This window comes from Phyllosticta citriasiana (assembly GCF_038021145.1).
Source record: "Phyllosticta citriasiana strain CBS 120426 chromosome Unknown IWZ02scaffold_6, whole genome shotgun sequence".
NCBI lineage: Eukaryota > Fungi > Ascomycota > Dothideomycetes > Botryosphaeriales > Phyllostictaceae > Phyllosticta > Phyllosticta citriasiana.
The window spans coordinates 910,746-927,045 of NW_027117283.1; the positions used below are offsets into that span (position 1 = coordinate 910,746).

The 16,300-nt window shown below is 55.6% G+C and overlaps 6 protein-coding genes across 6 annotated transcripts; 2 read left to right on the plus strand and 4 right to left on the minus strand.

Moving 5' to 3' along the window:
- Positions 1-212: 212 nt before the first annotated feature.
- On the minus strand, positions 213-2,037 carry IWZ02DRAFT_377008 (uncharacterized protein; the record flags this gene model as incomplete). The annotated part of the gene is made up of 5 exons (XM_066764920.1): positions 213-413; positions 777-817; positions 874-913; positions 965-1,499; positions 1,574-2,037. The coding sequence occupies 5 exons, from the start codon at positions 2,035-2,037 to the stop codon at positions 213-215; spliced, it is 1,281 nt and encodes a 426-aa protein (XP_066623022.1).
- Positions 2,038-3,192: 1,155 nt separating this feature from the next.
- IWZ02DRAFT_376754 (uncharacterized protein) lies at positions 3,193-4,902 on the minus strand (the record flags this gene model as incomplete). The annotated part of the gene is made up of 1 exon (XM_066764907.1): positions 3,193-4,902. One exon carries the CDS (start codon positions 4,900-4,902, stop codon positions 3,193-3,195), a length of 1,710 nt encoding a protein of 569 aa, XP_066623023.1.
- A 319-nt stretch (positions 4,903-5,221) lies between these two features.
- IWZ02DRAFT_254963 (vacuolar protein sorting/targeting protein 10) lies at positions 5,222-10,295 on the plus strand. Its single transcript, XM_066763248.1, has 3 exons — positions 5,222-5,999; positions 6,049-9,371; positions 9,423-10,295. Exons 1-3 carry the CDS (start codon positions 5,541-5,543, stop codon positions 10,054-10,056), a joined length of 4,416 nt encoding a protein of 1,471 aa, XP_066623024.1. The 5' UTR covers positions 5,222-5,540; the 3' UTR covers positions 10,057-10,295.
- Positions 10,296-10,654: 359 nt separating this feature from the next.
- Positions 10,655-11,942, minus strand: IWZ02DRAFT_254969 (mitochondrial 54S ribosomal protein bL21m). Its single transcript, XM_066763250.1, has one exon. The coding sequence runs from the start codon at positions 11,757-11,759 to the stop codon at positions 10,737-10,739; it is 1,023 nt and encodes a 340-aa protein (XP_066623025.1). The 5' UTR covers positions 11,760-11,942; the 3' UTR covers positions 10,655-10,736.
- IWZ02DRAFT_254968 (transcription initiation factor IIF, beta subunit-domain-containing protein) lies at positions 11,943-13,457 on the minus strand. The gene is made up of 2 exons (XM_066763249.1): positions 12,989-13,457; positions 11,943-12,918 (listed from the first exon to the last, which is right to left on the minus strand). The coding sequence occupies exons 1-2, from the start codon at positions 13,247-13,249 to the stop codon at positions 12,127-12,129; spliced, it is 1,053 nt and encodes a 350-aa protein (XP_066623026.1). The 5' UTR covers positions 13,250-13,457; the 3' UTR covers positions 11,943-12,126.
- Positions 13,458-13,595: 138 nt separating this feature from the next.
- IWZ02DRAFT_376926 (uncharacterized protein) lies at positions 13,596-14,876 on the plus strand (the record flags this gene model as incomplete). Its single annotated transcript, XM_066764914.1, has 1 exon — positions 13,596-14,876. The coding sequence occupies one exon, from the start codon at positions 13,596-13,598 to the stop codon at positions 14,874-14,876; it is 1,281 nt and encodes a 426-aa protein (XP_066623027.1).
- Positions 14,877-16,300: the final 1,424 nt, after the last annotated feature.

The following is a 16,300-nucleotide window of genomic DNA, read 5'->3' on the forward strand; positions in this document are numbered from 1 at the left end:
CACGTCATCCAGGTACACAAATCGAAGATTGACTGCATTAGGTAGTGAAAGCCAGATCGCTGCATCGTCTCGGCAACATGTATGTACAAGAAGCATGTAGGTGCGTTTGGTACAAGTATAGTACCGGTATATACAACGCCCCATCATCCACCATCAAAACCACCCTCATCCTCGCCCTCCCCCTCACCAACAAACACGACCTCCCAACCCCCTCAATCCCTCGGACTGCGCCCATTCCGATACTGCCACAGGCGACTAAAGTCCTTGACGCGGGGACCGCGGTTCTGTCGCTGCTGCTGGCGATGTGCCCGACGCCTCTCGTCTTCGCTCTGTGATGGTTGCGGGGCGTCGATGTCGATGTCGATGACGGCGCCGCTGTTGGCGCTGGCGCTGTTTTGGCGGCTGCCCGTAATCTTGTTGTCCGGGTTCGACGAAAACGACGCGGGGACGACGGGGCTGGAGTCACCGTTAACGACGACGACGGCGGCGTTGGGGGCGGGAGACGGAGCGACGAGGTGATTAGTGTCTGTTGATGATGGTGATGATGATTTGAGTGGAAGAGGAAGAGGAGGAAGTATGGAGGGATGCTTAGGGGAAGGCGGTGTGCTGTCGCTGTTGTTGCTGTCGGATGAGGAGGAACAGGAGGAGGAGCGGGAGTGCGGTTGCGGATGGATGTGGGAGTGGATGTGGGCGGGCACGCGGAGACGGAGACGCCACAAGTTTTCTAAGCCTTCGCGGTCTGTGTCGAGTCCCCCAATCTCATCCTCGTCGAAGACGACGGGCTCGTCCATGAAGTCGTTGTTTTCGAGGACGCGGCCTGGCATGCGTTAGATGGATCGTGGGTTTCCATTGTCAAGGGGGAGATGCACGCACCGTCTGGTCCGAGTGGGAACATGTAGTTGAGGTAGTGTTGCTGTTGATGGTGAGCGAAGTGCTTTTCGGAAAGATTGGGACATGAGCTTACATTGAGCAGATGCCCCGTCCCCTGGCGCTCAAAAAGCCGCCCCATGAAGCGGTTCGGCACGCGCGTGAAGTACAACACGCCCCACTGAGCCACCATGTCGCCATCATTAGCATAGTGCTCAATGTAGCGAATGGCCTTTTCATTAGCAGTCGGCGGCTGTCCTTCCTGCCTATCGCTACCAAGATGGCGGTGAGGATTGTTGAAATGATTGGCGGCACAGCCCAGGGTGTAGACCTCGACCTTGCGCAGGATGTCGTCGGGCAGCTCGGCGAGCAGCCAGTCGACCATAAGCGAGCCCTGGATGCCGCCCTGGGAGTGGAGGATGAGGACAATCTTTTTGCGCGAGGGGTCGAGCAGCGCTTCCTTGACCACCTTGTACGCGTCGCGCACGTCTTGGGTCGAGTAGCTGAAGTTGCGCTCGATCATGCACTGGATCAGGTCGAAGATGAGGCCATTGGTCGGGTTGTGGACGCCCGTCACTTGGCGCCGGAATATCCGTGCTAGCCGGTCGATGTTGGCTTGGAGCCAGTATTTGCTGTAGCCTGGTCAGGTCACTGTGCCTTGAAAACGTCGTAGATGGTGGGATTTCATAGTTCTACGAAGACTCACCCTACGGCAACGCCGTTGATAAAGACCCAATGCTCGTCTCGATGTCGGCTGGCAGAGGCAATGCGCGGGTCACTTTTCAACAATCTCTTCCTGCCATTGACGCGCATCCAGATGGGCACGCAGATGAGGATGGAAACGGCAACGTAGATGAGAAAGGCAGACAGGGGCATCCAGAAGCAAAGTGGGAGGGAGAGAATGAAGACGAGTTGATACAACGTCAGGAGCACCTGCCAGAGAAGGCTGATGATGTTGCCGCGCTGGAGATACGTCTCATCGTCTGGATGCCGGGACCACGGGTAGAAGATGACGGGAAACAGGTAGAGTTTATGGGCCAGCAGCTTGATGTCTTCCCAGCATAGATCAAAAGGGTCGGCGGTGTAGGGCAGAGGCGCATCGTCGTCTCCTCCGATTTGAGACGACAAGACCTTGACTGTAGGGGCGCGCGCAAGTCGGCGTCCCGGCATGCCGCCGCGTCCAGGCAGGTCGTCCGGGACATGGGGGTTTGGCGAGGTGTGGCCGTTGATCAATTGATGGTGTTGGTGCGGCGGTGGGGCTTCATGCTGATCGGCCATACTAGGAATGGAGTGACTGCGAACAGGAAAAATGCAACGAAGACAAGAAAACGAGAGCTGGAAGGCGAGAGTCAGGAAGCAGAGGCTAGGCAATGCAAAGAGGCAGGGGATACGACTAGGGGAGCGGGGGTTAAGAATATCTCGACCCAGGGCCTAGCAGTGGTCATGTACAGACGAAGGACTTGACGTGGGGAATGTTTGGCCATCTAGTGCTACATCACGCCCGTAGCGCCTGCCTGGGCTGGTGGTCGCTGCAGCAGGTGGACAGGCTACACAACATCATCACTCGGTGTTGGTGACTGACGGGACGGGAGCAAGCAGCATGCCCATGTCCATGTCCATGCCCATGCCCATGCCCATGCCCATGCCCATGCCTAGGCCTAGTACAGATGGCGAGGGGGCCAGCATGTACCTATGTAAAAGTCGACGGCGACGGTGAAAACGCCGGACGACGCGCGGGCAGAGGCTGACAGTACCTACCGCAGCCATCGGATGGATGTTGACGACAGAGGCAAAGAAGTACCGTAGAGGCGCATTAAATGATGACTGTTGACTGATGGCGGCGGGGGCCTGACAACGGGCAGCCTGGACCACCAGCCAACCGTCGACGCCACTTCCGACGCCATCGAGCCTGAGTTTTCAGTCTACACTTCGTCAGCTGAGTGCTTCCCAGCCCCATCCACGCCCAGACCATCGTAAGGCTGAGCCAACATCCTGCAACACGGGCGATTCAAGATTTGCCAGATCGGGCCTCATCCAGCGTCTCAATTCTTGTCGATTTCGCAAGCTGATCGCCCTGTGTGACCTGGGTGGATCCACCGAATGCTTCTTTGCAAGGACCTTGTTACCAGGAAAAAATTATTTGTATCTGCGCTTCCACTTCGCCCTTGTTCAGCCACGCGTCTGTTTCTGGGGTTCGTGTAGGAGATTCCAGATATCAAATGGACCGTGGAAGATTGACCCATCTCAAGTTTGAATAAAAGGGAAGGTGACAGCGACAAATCGAACTGTCGGGAATCCGAATCCACAATCGTCTACTCTATCCATCTAGAGTCGTGCAACGAGACTCGGCTCGAAGAGGTTCTCAATCTTGCTCCTCCATACCGAACCCATTTCCTCAGTAATCTCGCTGCCGTCGTACGAGACGTCAAACGTCATTCCATCGTCCATTCCAGAGACACCAACGAGGAACTCGCCGTCTCGTGCCCTCACGCAAGTCCTGCAGGCGCGGTAGTCTGCCACGAGCCCGGTCTTCTTGGTCGCCTCCTCGTCGAGCTTGTACTTGCCCGATTGCAGGAACTTCTTGACCGACCCCATGGAGCTGATGCCGCAGGTGGCCGTGCCGAGGGACCATCTGGCCGGATACGCCCCCTGCGGATTGATGCCAGACTGCAGATACCCGGGTTTCTTGATTTCGATCCTCTCAAGGCCCACAAGGTAGCTCGAAGCAATGACACGAGCTGGGTCGGTCGGGTCCCAGCTGCCCTTGAGTTTGTCGCTCTGCAGCCGTTTCTGATACATTCCCAATTGTCGATGCGCCTGCCGGGTCAGCAGTCGCAACCTTGACTCGACTGGCAAAGCTGACGGGAGAAACGGCAACCAAATGCCGTCTGAAAAGGTCAGCATGCATGAGTCGGCAAGACTGGTGAATCCGAAAAACGGCCTTGGATTGATGGGAAACGACCCGACGAACGGAAGGCGCTGCTCCAAGGGAACATGCGGGTTTTTGGCTTCCTCGAGCTCCATCATGACCAAACCGACCAGCGCAAAGCATGCCGCGCCAACACTGGCACCAACCGCCCTGGCCAAGCGCTCCAAGCGGTCCGTCACTGTTTGAGAGAGAACCGCCCCGATGCGATAGCCATTGATTGGAGGCTTCCTTTCTTCCGAGTACTCAAAGACGTCTGGGTATTTTGGCTGTGGCAAGATTGCATTTTCGAGTCTTTTTGCCTGTTTGAGCGGATTTTTGAAGCCTTGCGGGGGCGGGCTACGGACGTGTCTGAGGACCCTCATGATCGCCCAGTACCAGCGCTGCCTAGCAACGCTGCCCTGGATCCGTGGATACAGATCCTCCTGTGCCCGCGGTAGACGAGCCCACAGCCGCTTTGGAAGCCTCTCATGCTCCAAGTTGCGCTCCAGCTCTGCTACAGGCGTGTTCAAGAGGCAGAGGAAGTGAGGCCACCAATTTGCCAGCAATACGAGCCCGTCGCAGGTTTCGTGGGCGGCGACCAGGAAGAAGCTGAGGCGAAAGGTTCCTCCATGAAGCGGCTCGGACGGCAGGACAAGCAGTTCCGAAAGGCTCTTGTCAGAATCAACGACCCTGGTGCTGTTTGTGCAATGCTTGAAGAAGTCGTCAATGTCGACGCGCTTGTGATTGTCTTGCAGGAAACGAATGCTGGATGCAGCATTGTCGAAGACTTCTCTGCTACTCGCAGGGATCTTTAGCTTGAATTCTCTGGAGGTAAAGGTGCTGTCTCGAACCACTGTTGCCATCAGCAGGACATGGAAAATGCGGAGATTGGCCCATGCCAGAGTTATCCTTCGTCGAAATTCGTCGACCGTCAGGTTGGAGCGCACCTCGACGGTGAAAGCCGAATTGACGTCTGCTCTGCCCCCATAGTGGACGCCGTCAATGTCGAAAGAAGTTTCTACGAGACCCAGAGGTCTTTGGTAGGCGATCAGGTCTTGGCCAGAGTAAACTTTTCGCCAAGCATGGTAGTCGCTGGCGTATCGGGAGAGCCAATGATCGGCCTGCATTTTAAGGTTTATACAGGGTAGAGTCGATGTTGCGTACGGAGCTTGATGCCGACGGTGTGTCTCTTGTCGTCTCAGCCTTGCGAAGAGATGTGATTTTTTTTCGTTGTATTTTGCTGTGTACAATTGCTGATGAGTGAGTTGGTAGCAATATGTTCAAATGTCAAATACCGTCATGTACAGCTAGAAACATCAACAAGATTATCAGAACGCGACAATATCAAGAGAGAGAGAGAGAGAGAGAGAGAGAGAGATGGATAGCCGAGGATGACAAGACGTGGTGTTGAGAAAGTCATCCTGGTCGGGCGGAGATGCAACCAGAGCGGCCCCTGCAGCACATCCTCACGGCCTTGGCGATGGCCCAAATCAACCTGGAAGCAGCCAGCGATGACGGCTCGAGGTAAAAAGCGTTCTGGTCAGGTTGTGAAGTTGCAACGACGACTGCATCGACAATCAACAGCTTTTTCGACTTGTCAGACTTCCGTCGCGCAGCCAAACCCTCTGCATTCGGTCCTGGCCCGAGCGCACATACGTAACCTACCCTGCCGGAGGTTGACCGCGACCGCGCGCTAAGCTGGCATCAAGCTTCACTGGGGCCATACCTCGAGTCCTTACACCTTTCCACAACTCCTCATGCCATCATGATAATACACAAGGCCGTCTGGCTGCCTTTGCTGCTCGCCATCGGCTCCTTCGCAAAGTCCGATGGGCCCACCGTCCGCAAGAAGACCTTCGACGGCCAACCCCGCGGCCTCTTCTTCTTCGATGATACCGAGACAGCTATCGTCACCGAGGCCGACTCGGGCAGAGTCTGGCGGACCACCGATTCTGGTCAGGAATGGGAGCGCCTCCATTCCCTCAAGGAGGATCAGGTCTACCAGGTTCTCCACCACCCCTACAACAACAAGGTTGCCGTGGCCTTGGGGCGGAAGCGGTTACACTGGTATACCAAAGATTACGGCGAGACTTGGCGCAAGTTTGAGACCCCCGAGGCGGACCCCAGTCCCTATAGTCCCATCGGCTGGCATGCGGATGATCCGGAGAGGGTACTTTTCAACGGCGCGGACCGTTGCGACTTGTGGATGAATTGCGTGGGAAAGGTAAGCTGCGGTTGGTCCAGGTTCAATTCTCGACTGACGGCGCAACCAGACATGGTATACCACGAACGGATTCGAGCACTTCAAACCCTTGGTCGATGGCAGGAAGACCTGCATGTGGGCGCGCACCACCAACTCCTTCTACTCCGGATCCGAGACCACGGACAACAATCGCATACTGTGTGTGACCGAGGGCAAGTTTTCCAAGCAAAGGAAAGACTACCGGTTGATAATGACGGACGACTTTGGTGAGACCATTGTCGAGCCTCCAATGTCTGACGGGCGGACTGTTGCGAGCATGGCACATCTAGCGTCAGCAAAAGCATACATTGTATCTGCGGCCAAATCCGAAGGTACCGATGAAATGGCGCTCTATGTGACCCACGACTCGAACAGCTGGCATAGAGCCGAGTTTGGAGCTCATAAGCTTGAAGAGGACGCCTACACTATCTTGGAATCCACCAACTACAGCGTTCAAGTTGACGTCATGTCGTCCAAGTGGGCAAATATGGGCAATCTTTTCACGAGCAATTCCAACGGCACCTACTTTTCCCAAAACATCGGCCACACAAATCGCGACGAGCTTGGCTATGTCGATTTTGAGAAGGTTACGAATATTCAAGGGATCATCATCGTAAACACAGTCAAGAATTGGGAGAAGCTGGAGCACAATCCCCTTTTCGAGAAAAAGCAAGTGATCTCTCAGATCAGCTTCGACGATGGTCGCACGTTTCAGAAGTTGAAGACCGAGGACGGCAAGACTCTCCATCTGCATTCGTACACCGAACAGCGCAATAGCGGAAAAGTCTTCTCTAGTCCTGCACCCGGCCTCGTCATGGGTGTCGGCAACACGGGAGACCACCTCAATGCCTACGACGATGGTGATCTGTGGGTTTCTGATGATGCTGGCATAACTTGGAGGCATGCTCTCGATAGCCCGCACAAGTATGAGTTTGGTGACAAGGGCTCGCTGCTCGTTGCCGTCTACGACAAGGGAGAGACCAACAAGGTTCGCTACTCGTTGAACCATGGCAAAGACTGGGCAACAGTAGAATTGGATTCAAAAATTGTTGCTCATGAACTGACTACCATCCCTGACTCCACCAGCCTCAAGTTTGTTCTCATAGCTAGAGAAGGCCCCACGTGGCTGATTTACTCTCTGGACTTCGACGGTCTTCACGAGCGTCAATGCAAGGATGACGACTTCGAGCTGTGGCATGCGCGCGAGGTTGACGGCAAGCCTGGATGTGTCATGGGCCGAACCCAGTCTTACCGACGGAGGAAGCCCGACGCAGACTGCTTCATCAAGGACGAATTCGTGGACCCCGAGCCAAAGTGGGAATATTGCAAGTGCACAGATGCCGACTACGAGTGCGAATTCAACTTCGTTCGCGAGGGCGACAAGTGTATACCGGCTGGACCAGTGCAGGTGCCTAACGGACAGTGCCTGAATGGAGAGGAGACATTTAAAGGCACTTCTGGCTGGCGCCTGATTCCCGGTAACCAATGTGAAAAGGGCGCCAATGACAAAGACGAGCCCGTCGAGAGGCCTTGTGCTGAATCCAAGAAGCCTGCTCCGAGCGGCGAGGTCGAAGCTACTCTGACCAGGTTCAAGCAGGCGGGAGCATACCGAGAGTACTACTACCTGGAGAGGACATCGGCGGCCAATGCAGAATCAGACGAGACTGTTGTCATCCTTGACGACGTGCGTACAGCTCACATCAGTCACGACCATGGCAAGACCTGGGAGCCTGCTGTCGACGGCGAGGTTGTAACCATTTATCCCCACCAGTACTTCAACGACATTGTCTACTTCCTGACTCCCGACAAGACCGTCTACTACTCGGACAACCGTGGCCTTGGAAACAGCATCCACAAGTTCGAAGCGCCTGCTCCTCCCACACGGGAAAGGCTGCCCACTATGGGATTTCACCCGCATGCAAAGAGCTGGATACTTTGGACAGGCAGCAAGGATTGTGACATGCGGAGTGGCGACTGTCACTCAGTTGCTTACGTCTCTACGAAAGGCGGCTTGGAAGGCAGCTGGGAGCCAATGCTGCCGTTTGTACAAAAGTGTCAGTTCGCGTGGAGAGAGGAGCGCGTCGACAGTGAGAAGCTTGTCTTTTGTGAACAATATGCGGGCGAGGATACCACGAATCCTCTCCAGCTACTGGGCAGTACCGATTGGTTCCAAACCAAGACAGTCCACTATGAAGACGTGGCCAACTTTGCGACGATGGCCGAGTTCATTATTGTGGCGAAGAAGACCGAGAACCGCACGTCTCTCAAGGTTGACGCCAGCATTGACGGCAAGACTTTTGCGGAGGCCGAATTCCCGCCAAAATTCAACTTGGATCACCGACAAGCATACACTGTACTTGACAGCTCGACCCACTCTGTATTCCTTCACGTCACGATCAACAATGAGCGCGAACAAGAATACGGCACCATCTTGAAGAGCAACAGTAATGGCACCGACTATGTTCTCAGCGTCGCTCAGGTGAACAGAAACGAAGAGGGCTACGTCGATTTCGAGAAGATGCAAGGCCTTGAAGGCGTTGCTCTCATCAACATTGTGGCAAATTCGCAGGAGGTGGACAAGGGAGCTGCAAAGAAACTCAAGTCTTTGATTACTCACAATGACGGAGCGGATTGGACTCTTCTTTCGCCGCCTGAAAAGGACTTTGACGGCAAAAAGTATGACTGCCCCAGCTCGTCGTTAGAAAAGTGTTCTCTCCACATCCACGGCTACACGGAGCGCAAGGATCCCAGGGACACTTTTTCTTCACCCTCTGCCGTTGGCCTCATGATGGGTGTCGGCAATGTCGGCGAATACCTTGGCCGCTACAGAGATGGCAACACGTTTGTTACTCGCGATGGCGGCAACACCTGGCACGAAGCCATGAAGGGTACTTACATGTGGGAGTTCGGGGATCAAGGTTCCATCATTGTGATTGTCAAGGAAGGAGAGCCAGTAACAGCCATCTTCTACTCCGTCGACGAGGGCAGCACATGGGAAGAGTATGAGTTTAGCCCCGGCAAAGCCGTCATCATCAACTCTATCTCGACCGTTCCAAGCGACACGTCTAAGAACTTCCTGCTCTGGGGCAAGGCTGATGGCAACCTCATCACCGTAAACCTGGACTTTTCTGGCCTCTACGACCGTGCATGTGAGTTGGATGAAAAGAATCCGACCGCGGGCGACTACGACCTGTGGGAGCCGAAACACCCAATGCAAGAGGACAACTGTTTGTTTGGTCACGTTGCTCAATATCACAGAAAGAAGATTGGCGCAAAGTGCTGGAATGAGCACGACATCCAGAAGCTCCACAATATTGCGAAGAACTGCACCTGCACCAGGCAGGACTTTGAATGGTAAGTTTCAGCAAAAGCTCCTCGGACGACTCTAACTAACACCTCTCCCAGCGACTATAACTACGAGCGCCAAAGCGACGGATCCTGCAAACTGGTTGAGGGCCTCGAGCCGGCAGACCCGATGGAAGTCTGCTCAGACCCCAACGTCATCGAGTACAAGAAGATCACAGGCTACCGCCGCATCCCCATCACGACGTGCTCTGGCGGCGTGGAGCTGGACCTATCCGCGGGCACAGCCCCATGCCCCAACAAAGAAGAAGAGTACCGCAAAAAGCACGGCCCGTCAGCGACGGGCGTCTTCTTCGCCGTCGTCATCCCCATCGCGGCGGCCGCGGGCATCGGCTACTACGCGTGGCGCAACTGGGACGGCAAATTCGGCCGCATCCGCCTCGGCGACTCGACGCACACGACCAGCTTCGACTCGGACTCGCGCTGGATTGCGTGGCCCGTGGCGGCCGTGTCGGCGGCCGTCGCCGTCGCCGCCGCCGTGCCGCTCCTCGCTGCTTCCCTGTGGCGCTCGGCGCAGGGCTGGTTCGGCCGTGCGAGGGGTGGTTATGCTGGGCTGGGCGGTGGCTACGGCGGGCGCACGTTTACGTCGAGGAGCTCGTTTGCGAGGGGCGATTATGCGGTCGTGGATCCAGATGAGGGTGAGCTGTTGGGCGAGGAGAGCGACGAGGAGGTGTGAGTGAGTAACTGAGTAAGTGTGGTGGCGGTGTGGCTTCTGCTGCTGTTGGTGTCTTGACGTGTATGCTACTACCTACATACATACCTTGTTAGATGCTGGCGTGTGGTGAGCTGCGCTGTATTAGCTGGCTGAGCTGGGCTGGGAAGGGTCGGCGCGGTCATCAGTGGTTGAGCGTTTGTCTTTTCTGCTTGCTGTCTAGCCAAAATGCTACCTACTTGTTACACTTTCCATTCCGTCCGGTCCTGATGTCACTTGATTTGCAGAGGCAACCATGGCATATGTATCTATCCCTTTGGCTGATCGAAAACTTTCATCCAGATTATTTTGCTTGAATTTTTGGTGTTTTACGGCAAGATAGATGCATGGCCCGCGGACGTGTATATGTGACACGCTTGACTCTTGTCCCTTCTCCTCCTTTGCCGGCAGCTTCCCAGGTTGCGATATTCCTCCCCTGCCTTGCAGGTCTTCCTCGAACCCATGAGCTCGTCGACCAGGTCGACCTGCTCGCCACGCTCATTCTTCCTTGTTCCGCTTGTCATTTGGTCCGCGTCTCATGCTGCCGGACGCGGAAGCAGATCTCGACAGAGCTTCGCCCGAGTCCCTCTCCTGACTATTCCCCAATCGTCCCAGTAGTTTTGCAAAAGGTTGAATTGTCTTTGCGGCTCACGGGCTCGCTCGCTCTACGCTTCCTGCTTCTCTGGCTCCGGCTGCGGCTTCGGCTCGGCCTTGGCCTTGGCCGCACTCGCTTTCGGGGACTCTGCCTTCTTCTTCTTCTCCTCCTCCTTCATGCTGGACTCCATCGCCTTAGTAGCCGTTCTTCTAGCCTCGGCCTCGATCTCAGCCTTGAGAGCCCTCGCCTGGCGCGCCTCGGTGCGCTTCCTGAGCGCTTCCGCACGTTTCTCGCTGCGCTTCCTCAGCTCTTCCGCACGCTCCTTCAACACTACGTCCTCGGCCAAAACCTCGTCGGGGTCGCGCACGGTGAGCTCCGAGATGCGCAGGACGGTATACTTGTGCTTGCTCTTAGCTTGCTTGACGTGGCGGTTGCGCTGTTTAGTCTTCAGCTTGATGCGCATGGGCTCGCTCTCGGTGCCGATGACGGTGGCGCGGCACACGAAGACGCGGTCGTCGATGTAGCGCATCTGGCGGCCGGGGCTCTCGCGCGTTCCCTTGATCGACGCCGGCGCCCGCAGCGTGAAGTCGCGCGATCCCAGCACCGTCGCCCGGTTTAGCCGCAGCACGTCGCCCGGCTGCACGTCTGGCATCAGGAACGGCAGCCGTATCGTGTCGCCCAGCGTCACCATGTATGCCTTGGCGTGGATGTGTGCGACCATGTAGTGCGGCGTCTGCGCGTGGAGGAGCGGCAGCATCTCCTGGACCGAGTCTGATAGTGGCGTGTAGTGCGAGGAGGGCGCGAAGGAGGTGGGCGGCGGCAGCGGAGAGGCAGAGGAAGGCGCTGAAGGTGTTGCTACCGAGGCATTGGGCGTGGAGGGCTTTTCGGTTTGGCTGCCGCCCTTCAGATTGGGCCTGTACTCGGCCGTCTTGTTGGTCTTGTGGCCGGATGCGTTGATGAGCGGTTCGGGAACATTGCCTGGCTCGAGTGTATTCGAGACGGTCGAAAGGCGTGCGCGGATTGGCAGGGCGTAGGTTGGGGTCAATGCGGACCTGGCGTCGACAATTGACCGCCGTATCGTCCGGGAAAACATTTTGGGGACTTGGGCTCACAGCAAACTGGAGCCAGGGCGATTGGCATGCGAGTTGGAGAGTAGCTCTAGAGTCGTACCCACGAGAATCTGGTCGGAAAATTTCGGGCCGACGAATCTTGGCGCGGCCGGGGCGGAGGTGACGCGCAATGGCCGCAGCTAGATTCAACATCAATGCGCATATGATATGATGCATGACTGTTTACTCTAGAAAATGGATATAGACCTCCTTGCCACTCTTCCTGTTTAATCCATCAAACGCCTTTTCAGACTGCCCTTGGAATTTGCAACAAGCCCATGATACAGGTATCCCAATGTCTCCTTGACGCCGTCCCATGCAATTCTCAAAGGCCTGACTTGCCGATGATGCTTAAAGCGCATCAACCATCTCGTCGTCCCCATCGTCATCATCGTCATCGTAGTCTGGCGCCGGTGCCATCTCATCCTTGACGTCGACATTCGCGTGGTGGGCGTAGTTGGCCTCTTCGGCTTCTTTGTTAAGCATCCAGTTGTTGGCAAACGGCCCAGTCCTCACCAGAGTTGCAATTTTGCTCAACGTCTCCCTAAGATACGCCTCGGGCTGGCGCGTCTTGTCTTTGAGCGCCTTAATGGGCCAGTACTTGTACTCCTGGAACAGCTTGAGCAGCATATCGAGCAACTCGTTTTGCGGGATACGCGCAAACTTGTTGTCTTGGGCCTTTGGCTTGGCTTTGGCTTCTATCATGATTGACGGGTCCGCGGCTGTGGTTCCACCGATGGCGCTGGTGAGCTTGGTGAGGTCTTCAATGACGAGTTTGTTGGATCCGGCCGCGGTCTTCTTGTTTTGGTTGAGGCGGAATCGGGCGAGTTCCTCATTGTCAATCGGGACGCAATTCACATCCCGGATGTCCTTGGCGGCAAGTGTTGTATGTTTTGGGATGGGCTTTTTGCCGCGTTTTCCGTATTTGTCGACCCGTCCGTCCTTGACGCGGTCATTGCTGGAACCAGGCTGATTGGGGCGACCTGGGCGCTTGTAGGCATTGGGGTTGTAGCCCTCCAAATCCTTCTCCGAAAATACGTAGACGTTGCTTGGGTTAGGGTTTGTCGTATTGAGCTTGTATTCCTTGGGTATATCCGAGAATTTGTTGAAGCCTTCGTTGTCCAGTCGGAGTTGAAACTTAATCTGCATTGCCCGACTTGTCAGCGAACAAAGCCAAAGACCAAACTGGCGATGAACGTCAAGCGAAACCAACCTTCTCTTCGCTGCTGCCCGGCTCCTTCCAGCTGTAAAGACGCCCTATCTCGACCTCTTCATCGTCGTCAAAGTCGGCCAGTTTATCCCACAGCCACTTGGGCACGCGTGTCAACCACACCGTCTGGTTCGCAGGAAAGTCGGGAGGGATGTTGAGTTCGCCAGTGTCTTCAAACATGTCGTCGTCCACGAAGCCTCCGGGGGACGCCATTTCCGGATCAGGCTTAATCGGTGTATCATCTTCCATCTTGACTCCGTTCATGGTTGCGGACCGGGTGTGAGGCGTGTCGGTGCGCAGCGAACGTTGTTAAGGCGACCAGCTTCGATTTGCGGGCGGCGCGTCGCGCGCTGCAGTGTGCGCAGGAATTTGCGACAGGTAGCGAGGCGCAATGCGGTAGAGGAAGGCGTGGAGGGCGAGCAGTGGGTGTAGTTGGGAGGGTCAAAGGCAGCACGCGCTGGGGCGAACGGAGGTCAAGTCAAAGCGGGCGGAAGTCATAGCGGCTTATCGCAGATTACCTAGCACCAGGCGGCTACTCCACCGCAGCGTGCTTGCTCCCGCTGCAGCCACAACCTGACTTTCAACCTCAACACCAACCGACACTCTCGCCATGAATTCGGATACGCTCGCCTCTGCCGAAGTTACGGAAGCTCTGAAGGAGCTCGAATCACCATCGGCATCATCCAAAACCTCGGGCTACAACGGGCTGTTAAACAGAATCATCGACACCTCCACGCCGGATACCCTCGCGCCGAACCTGATCGCGTACTTGGAGTCTGTCCTCGGAGACACTCTTAATCAAATTTCCTCAAAGCCACTGCTCATCTCCTTTGTGGAGAAATTCCGCGACATTCAAGATCCTGACGTCAAGATCGAAGTCGGGCAACGAGCCCTCAACCTCCTACAACCGCGAGTCGTCCTCTACGAAGAACAAGATACCCAGATCAAGGAGATAGTCGCAGATGCTCATGAGACGAACGAAGACTTCATCTCCTCCGCGAAGGTCCTCCAAACAATCACTCTCGACTCTTCCCAACGGGCCATCACGGCCGACGACAAGGCTAAGGTCTGGATCCGCATCGTGCGCTGCTATCTCGAAGAGGATGACCCAACCTCTGCCACGACCTACCTCAGCCGCGTCAAGAACATCATCCACGACGTGTCAGACAAAGCCACCAGGCTTCAATTCCAACTCTCACAAGCCCGCATTCACGACTCACAGCGCGCCTTCTTGGACGCCAGCGCCGCATACCACGGCATCTCTTCCGAGACCATAATCGATGAGGAGGAGCGCCTGCAAGCCCTCTCGGCCTCCATCAAGTGTGCCGTGTTGGCACCTGCCGGACCCCAGCGTGGCCGCACACTCGCCCGCCTCTACAAAGACGACCGCGCGAGCCAAGTGGATGAATATGGCATCCTAGAGAAGATATTCCTGGACCGGCTGCTCACTCCGGAAGAGGTGGCCGCCTTCGCAGCGAAGCTTGCGCCGCACCAGCTAGCCAAGACGGCGGACGGCAGCACGGTACTGGACAAGGCGGTGCTGGAGCACAATCTGCTGGCCGCGTCGAGGCTGTACAGCAACATCGGCATGGCGCAGCTGGGCGAGCTGCTAAATGTGGACGCAGAGCGTGCAGAAAGCTACGCTGCGCAGATGATTGAGCAGGGCCGCCTGGCTGGGCACATTGACCAGATCACGGCGTACATTTACTTCGAGGGCGGCGAGGCCAGCGGCAAGAAGAACGCGACGACGGGCAACCTGGACCGCGCCGTGGGCGGCGAGTTGCGCAAGTGGGACGACAATGTGCGCGGCTTGGCTGAGGAGGTGGAGCGCATCACGACCATGATTCAAAGCCAGCATCCGGTTTTTTACGCCCAGCACATGGTTGTATGAGGGCGATGACGGGAACGGACGTGAATGAAGAGACGACGGAATTCTGTACGGATGGGCGCGATGGATCAATCATAGGCTGGCGTTAACAGGGACAGACAATGGAGGCAGGCGATACATCTATCTAGCTTGGAGTGCGAAGAGCGCCGACGATACCAAAAAGGGACTATGATGAATCTTAAGATTTGCTCCACATGGCAACTTTGAATTCCGATCAAGTGTACATGTATCGAGTCTAAACCACGGCTGAACCAACTGCCGCATTACAGTCAATCCTGGGCTGTACATACACCTCCCATAAGAAGGATGAACCCAAGAAACCCAACAACAAACGCCTTTCTCCATCTACCCACCACCACCACCACCACATCCATACACCCATCAGAATACCAATCGGAAAATTCGCTCTAAACCAAACAGAGACAAAAAAAAAAAAAAAAATCCTCCAAGCTGCAAACTGCCTCTCGCTCTCGCTTTCATCCCCGCCCGCTTCTCCCTCCACCCGCTCAATCGCTCTTTCAAAGAACCAGACAGTAAAGTAAGTAAGCAGTTTCGCTCATCGAAATACTTCCACTTCCCGTTTCCCCTTCCTTGTCTTCAAAGCCACCCACTTACTCCTCTTTAAGTCATAGATCTGTGTGTGTGTGGTGGTATGCATGCATGAATGCCGGTGACGTGACGACTGAACCAGGCAGTCCGGATGGTGCTGCGGTTTTTGATAGCTGGCACCGATGGGGTCAGCGGTGGTGTTGATCGTGTCTGTCCCTGTCCATCGCTCGTTTGTTCGCGCTTCTGTCGTCGTCGTCGGCAGGCAGGCAGGCAGATGCACGTATTGATGTGATGCAGCGATCAATCAGGTACGTAATGACACGATTGAGTGACTACGCCGGCGCGTGCGGGAAGAAGCTGAATCTGAATGGAAAGACGGGTGGCGTTAGCTTTGTGGTGTGAGCGGTCGAAAAGCAAGGAAAGCAGGCAAAGCAGGCAGACAAGGGGGCGGAAAAGCGAGGGGTGTACGCTGACTGATTGACTGGAGAGCCGGAGACGGAGGATGATGGATGAGGGAGGAGATGGAGAAGAAGCAGTGGAAAGAGAGGAAATGCGCGGGATGGATGGATGATTTGACAGCGTGCAGTGCGGTACAGCAGCGGGGATGAAAGACGAACAAATGATTGCAGAGCGATAATCGCGAGAGGCAGGAGATAAAAGAATGCAGGAAGAGCAGAGCAGAGAAGAGCAGAGCAGAGCAGATCAGCGCGAGCAGAAGAAGCAGAATGGACAAATATGATACAACAGACAACAGCTGCTCAGTACAGCAAAGTACAGTACAGTGATAGAAACCACAACATCAGCTTACCAGCACCGCCTTTCGCTTCTTACTCCGCTTGATCAACAACAAAATGGCAGGGCATGAAGAGCACAAACAA

Coding starts and splice junctions, on each gene's coding strand:
- IWZ02DRAFT_254963 (XM_066763248.1), top strand. CDS start 5,541: ATGATAATACACAAGGCCGTCTGGCTGCCTTTGCTGCTCGCCATCGGC. Junction 6,000..6,048: donor GGATGAATTGCGTGGGAAAG/GTAAGCTGCGGT, acceptor CGGCGCAACCAG/ACATGGTATACCACGAACGG. Junction 9,372..9,422: donor ACCAGGCAGGACTTTGAATG/GTAAGTTTCAGC, acceptor CACCTCTCCCAG/CGACTATAACTACGAGCGCC.
- IWZ02DRAFT_254969 (XM_066763250.1), bottom strand. CDS start 11,759: ATGTTTTCCCGGACGATACGGCGGTCAATTGTCGACGCCAGGTCCGCA.
- IWZ02DRAFT_254968 (XM_066763249.1), bottom strand. CDS start 13,249: ATGAACGGAGTCAAGATGGAAGATGATACACCGATTAAGCCTGATCCG. Junction 12,919..12,988: donor CGGGCAGCAGCGAAGAGAAG/GTTGGTTTCGCT, acceptor CGGGCAATGCAG/ATTAAGTTTCAACTCCGACT.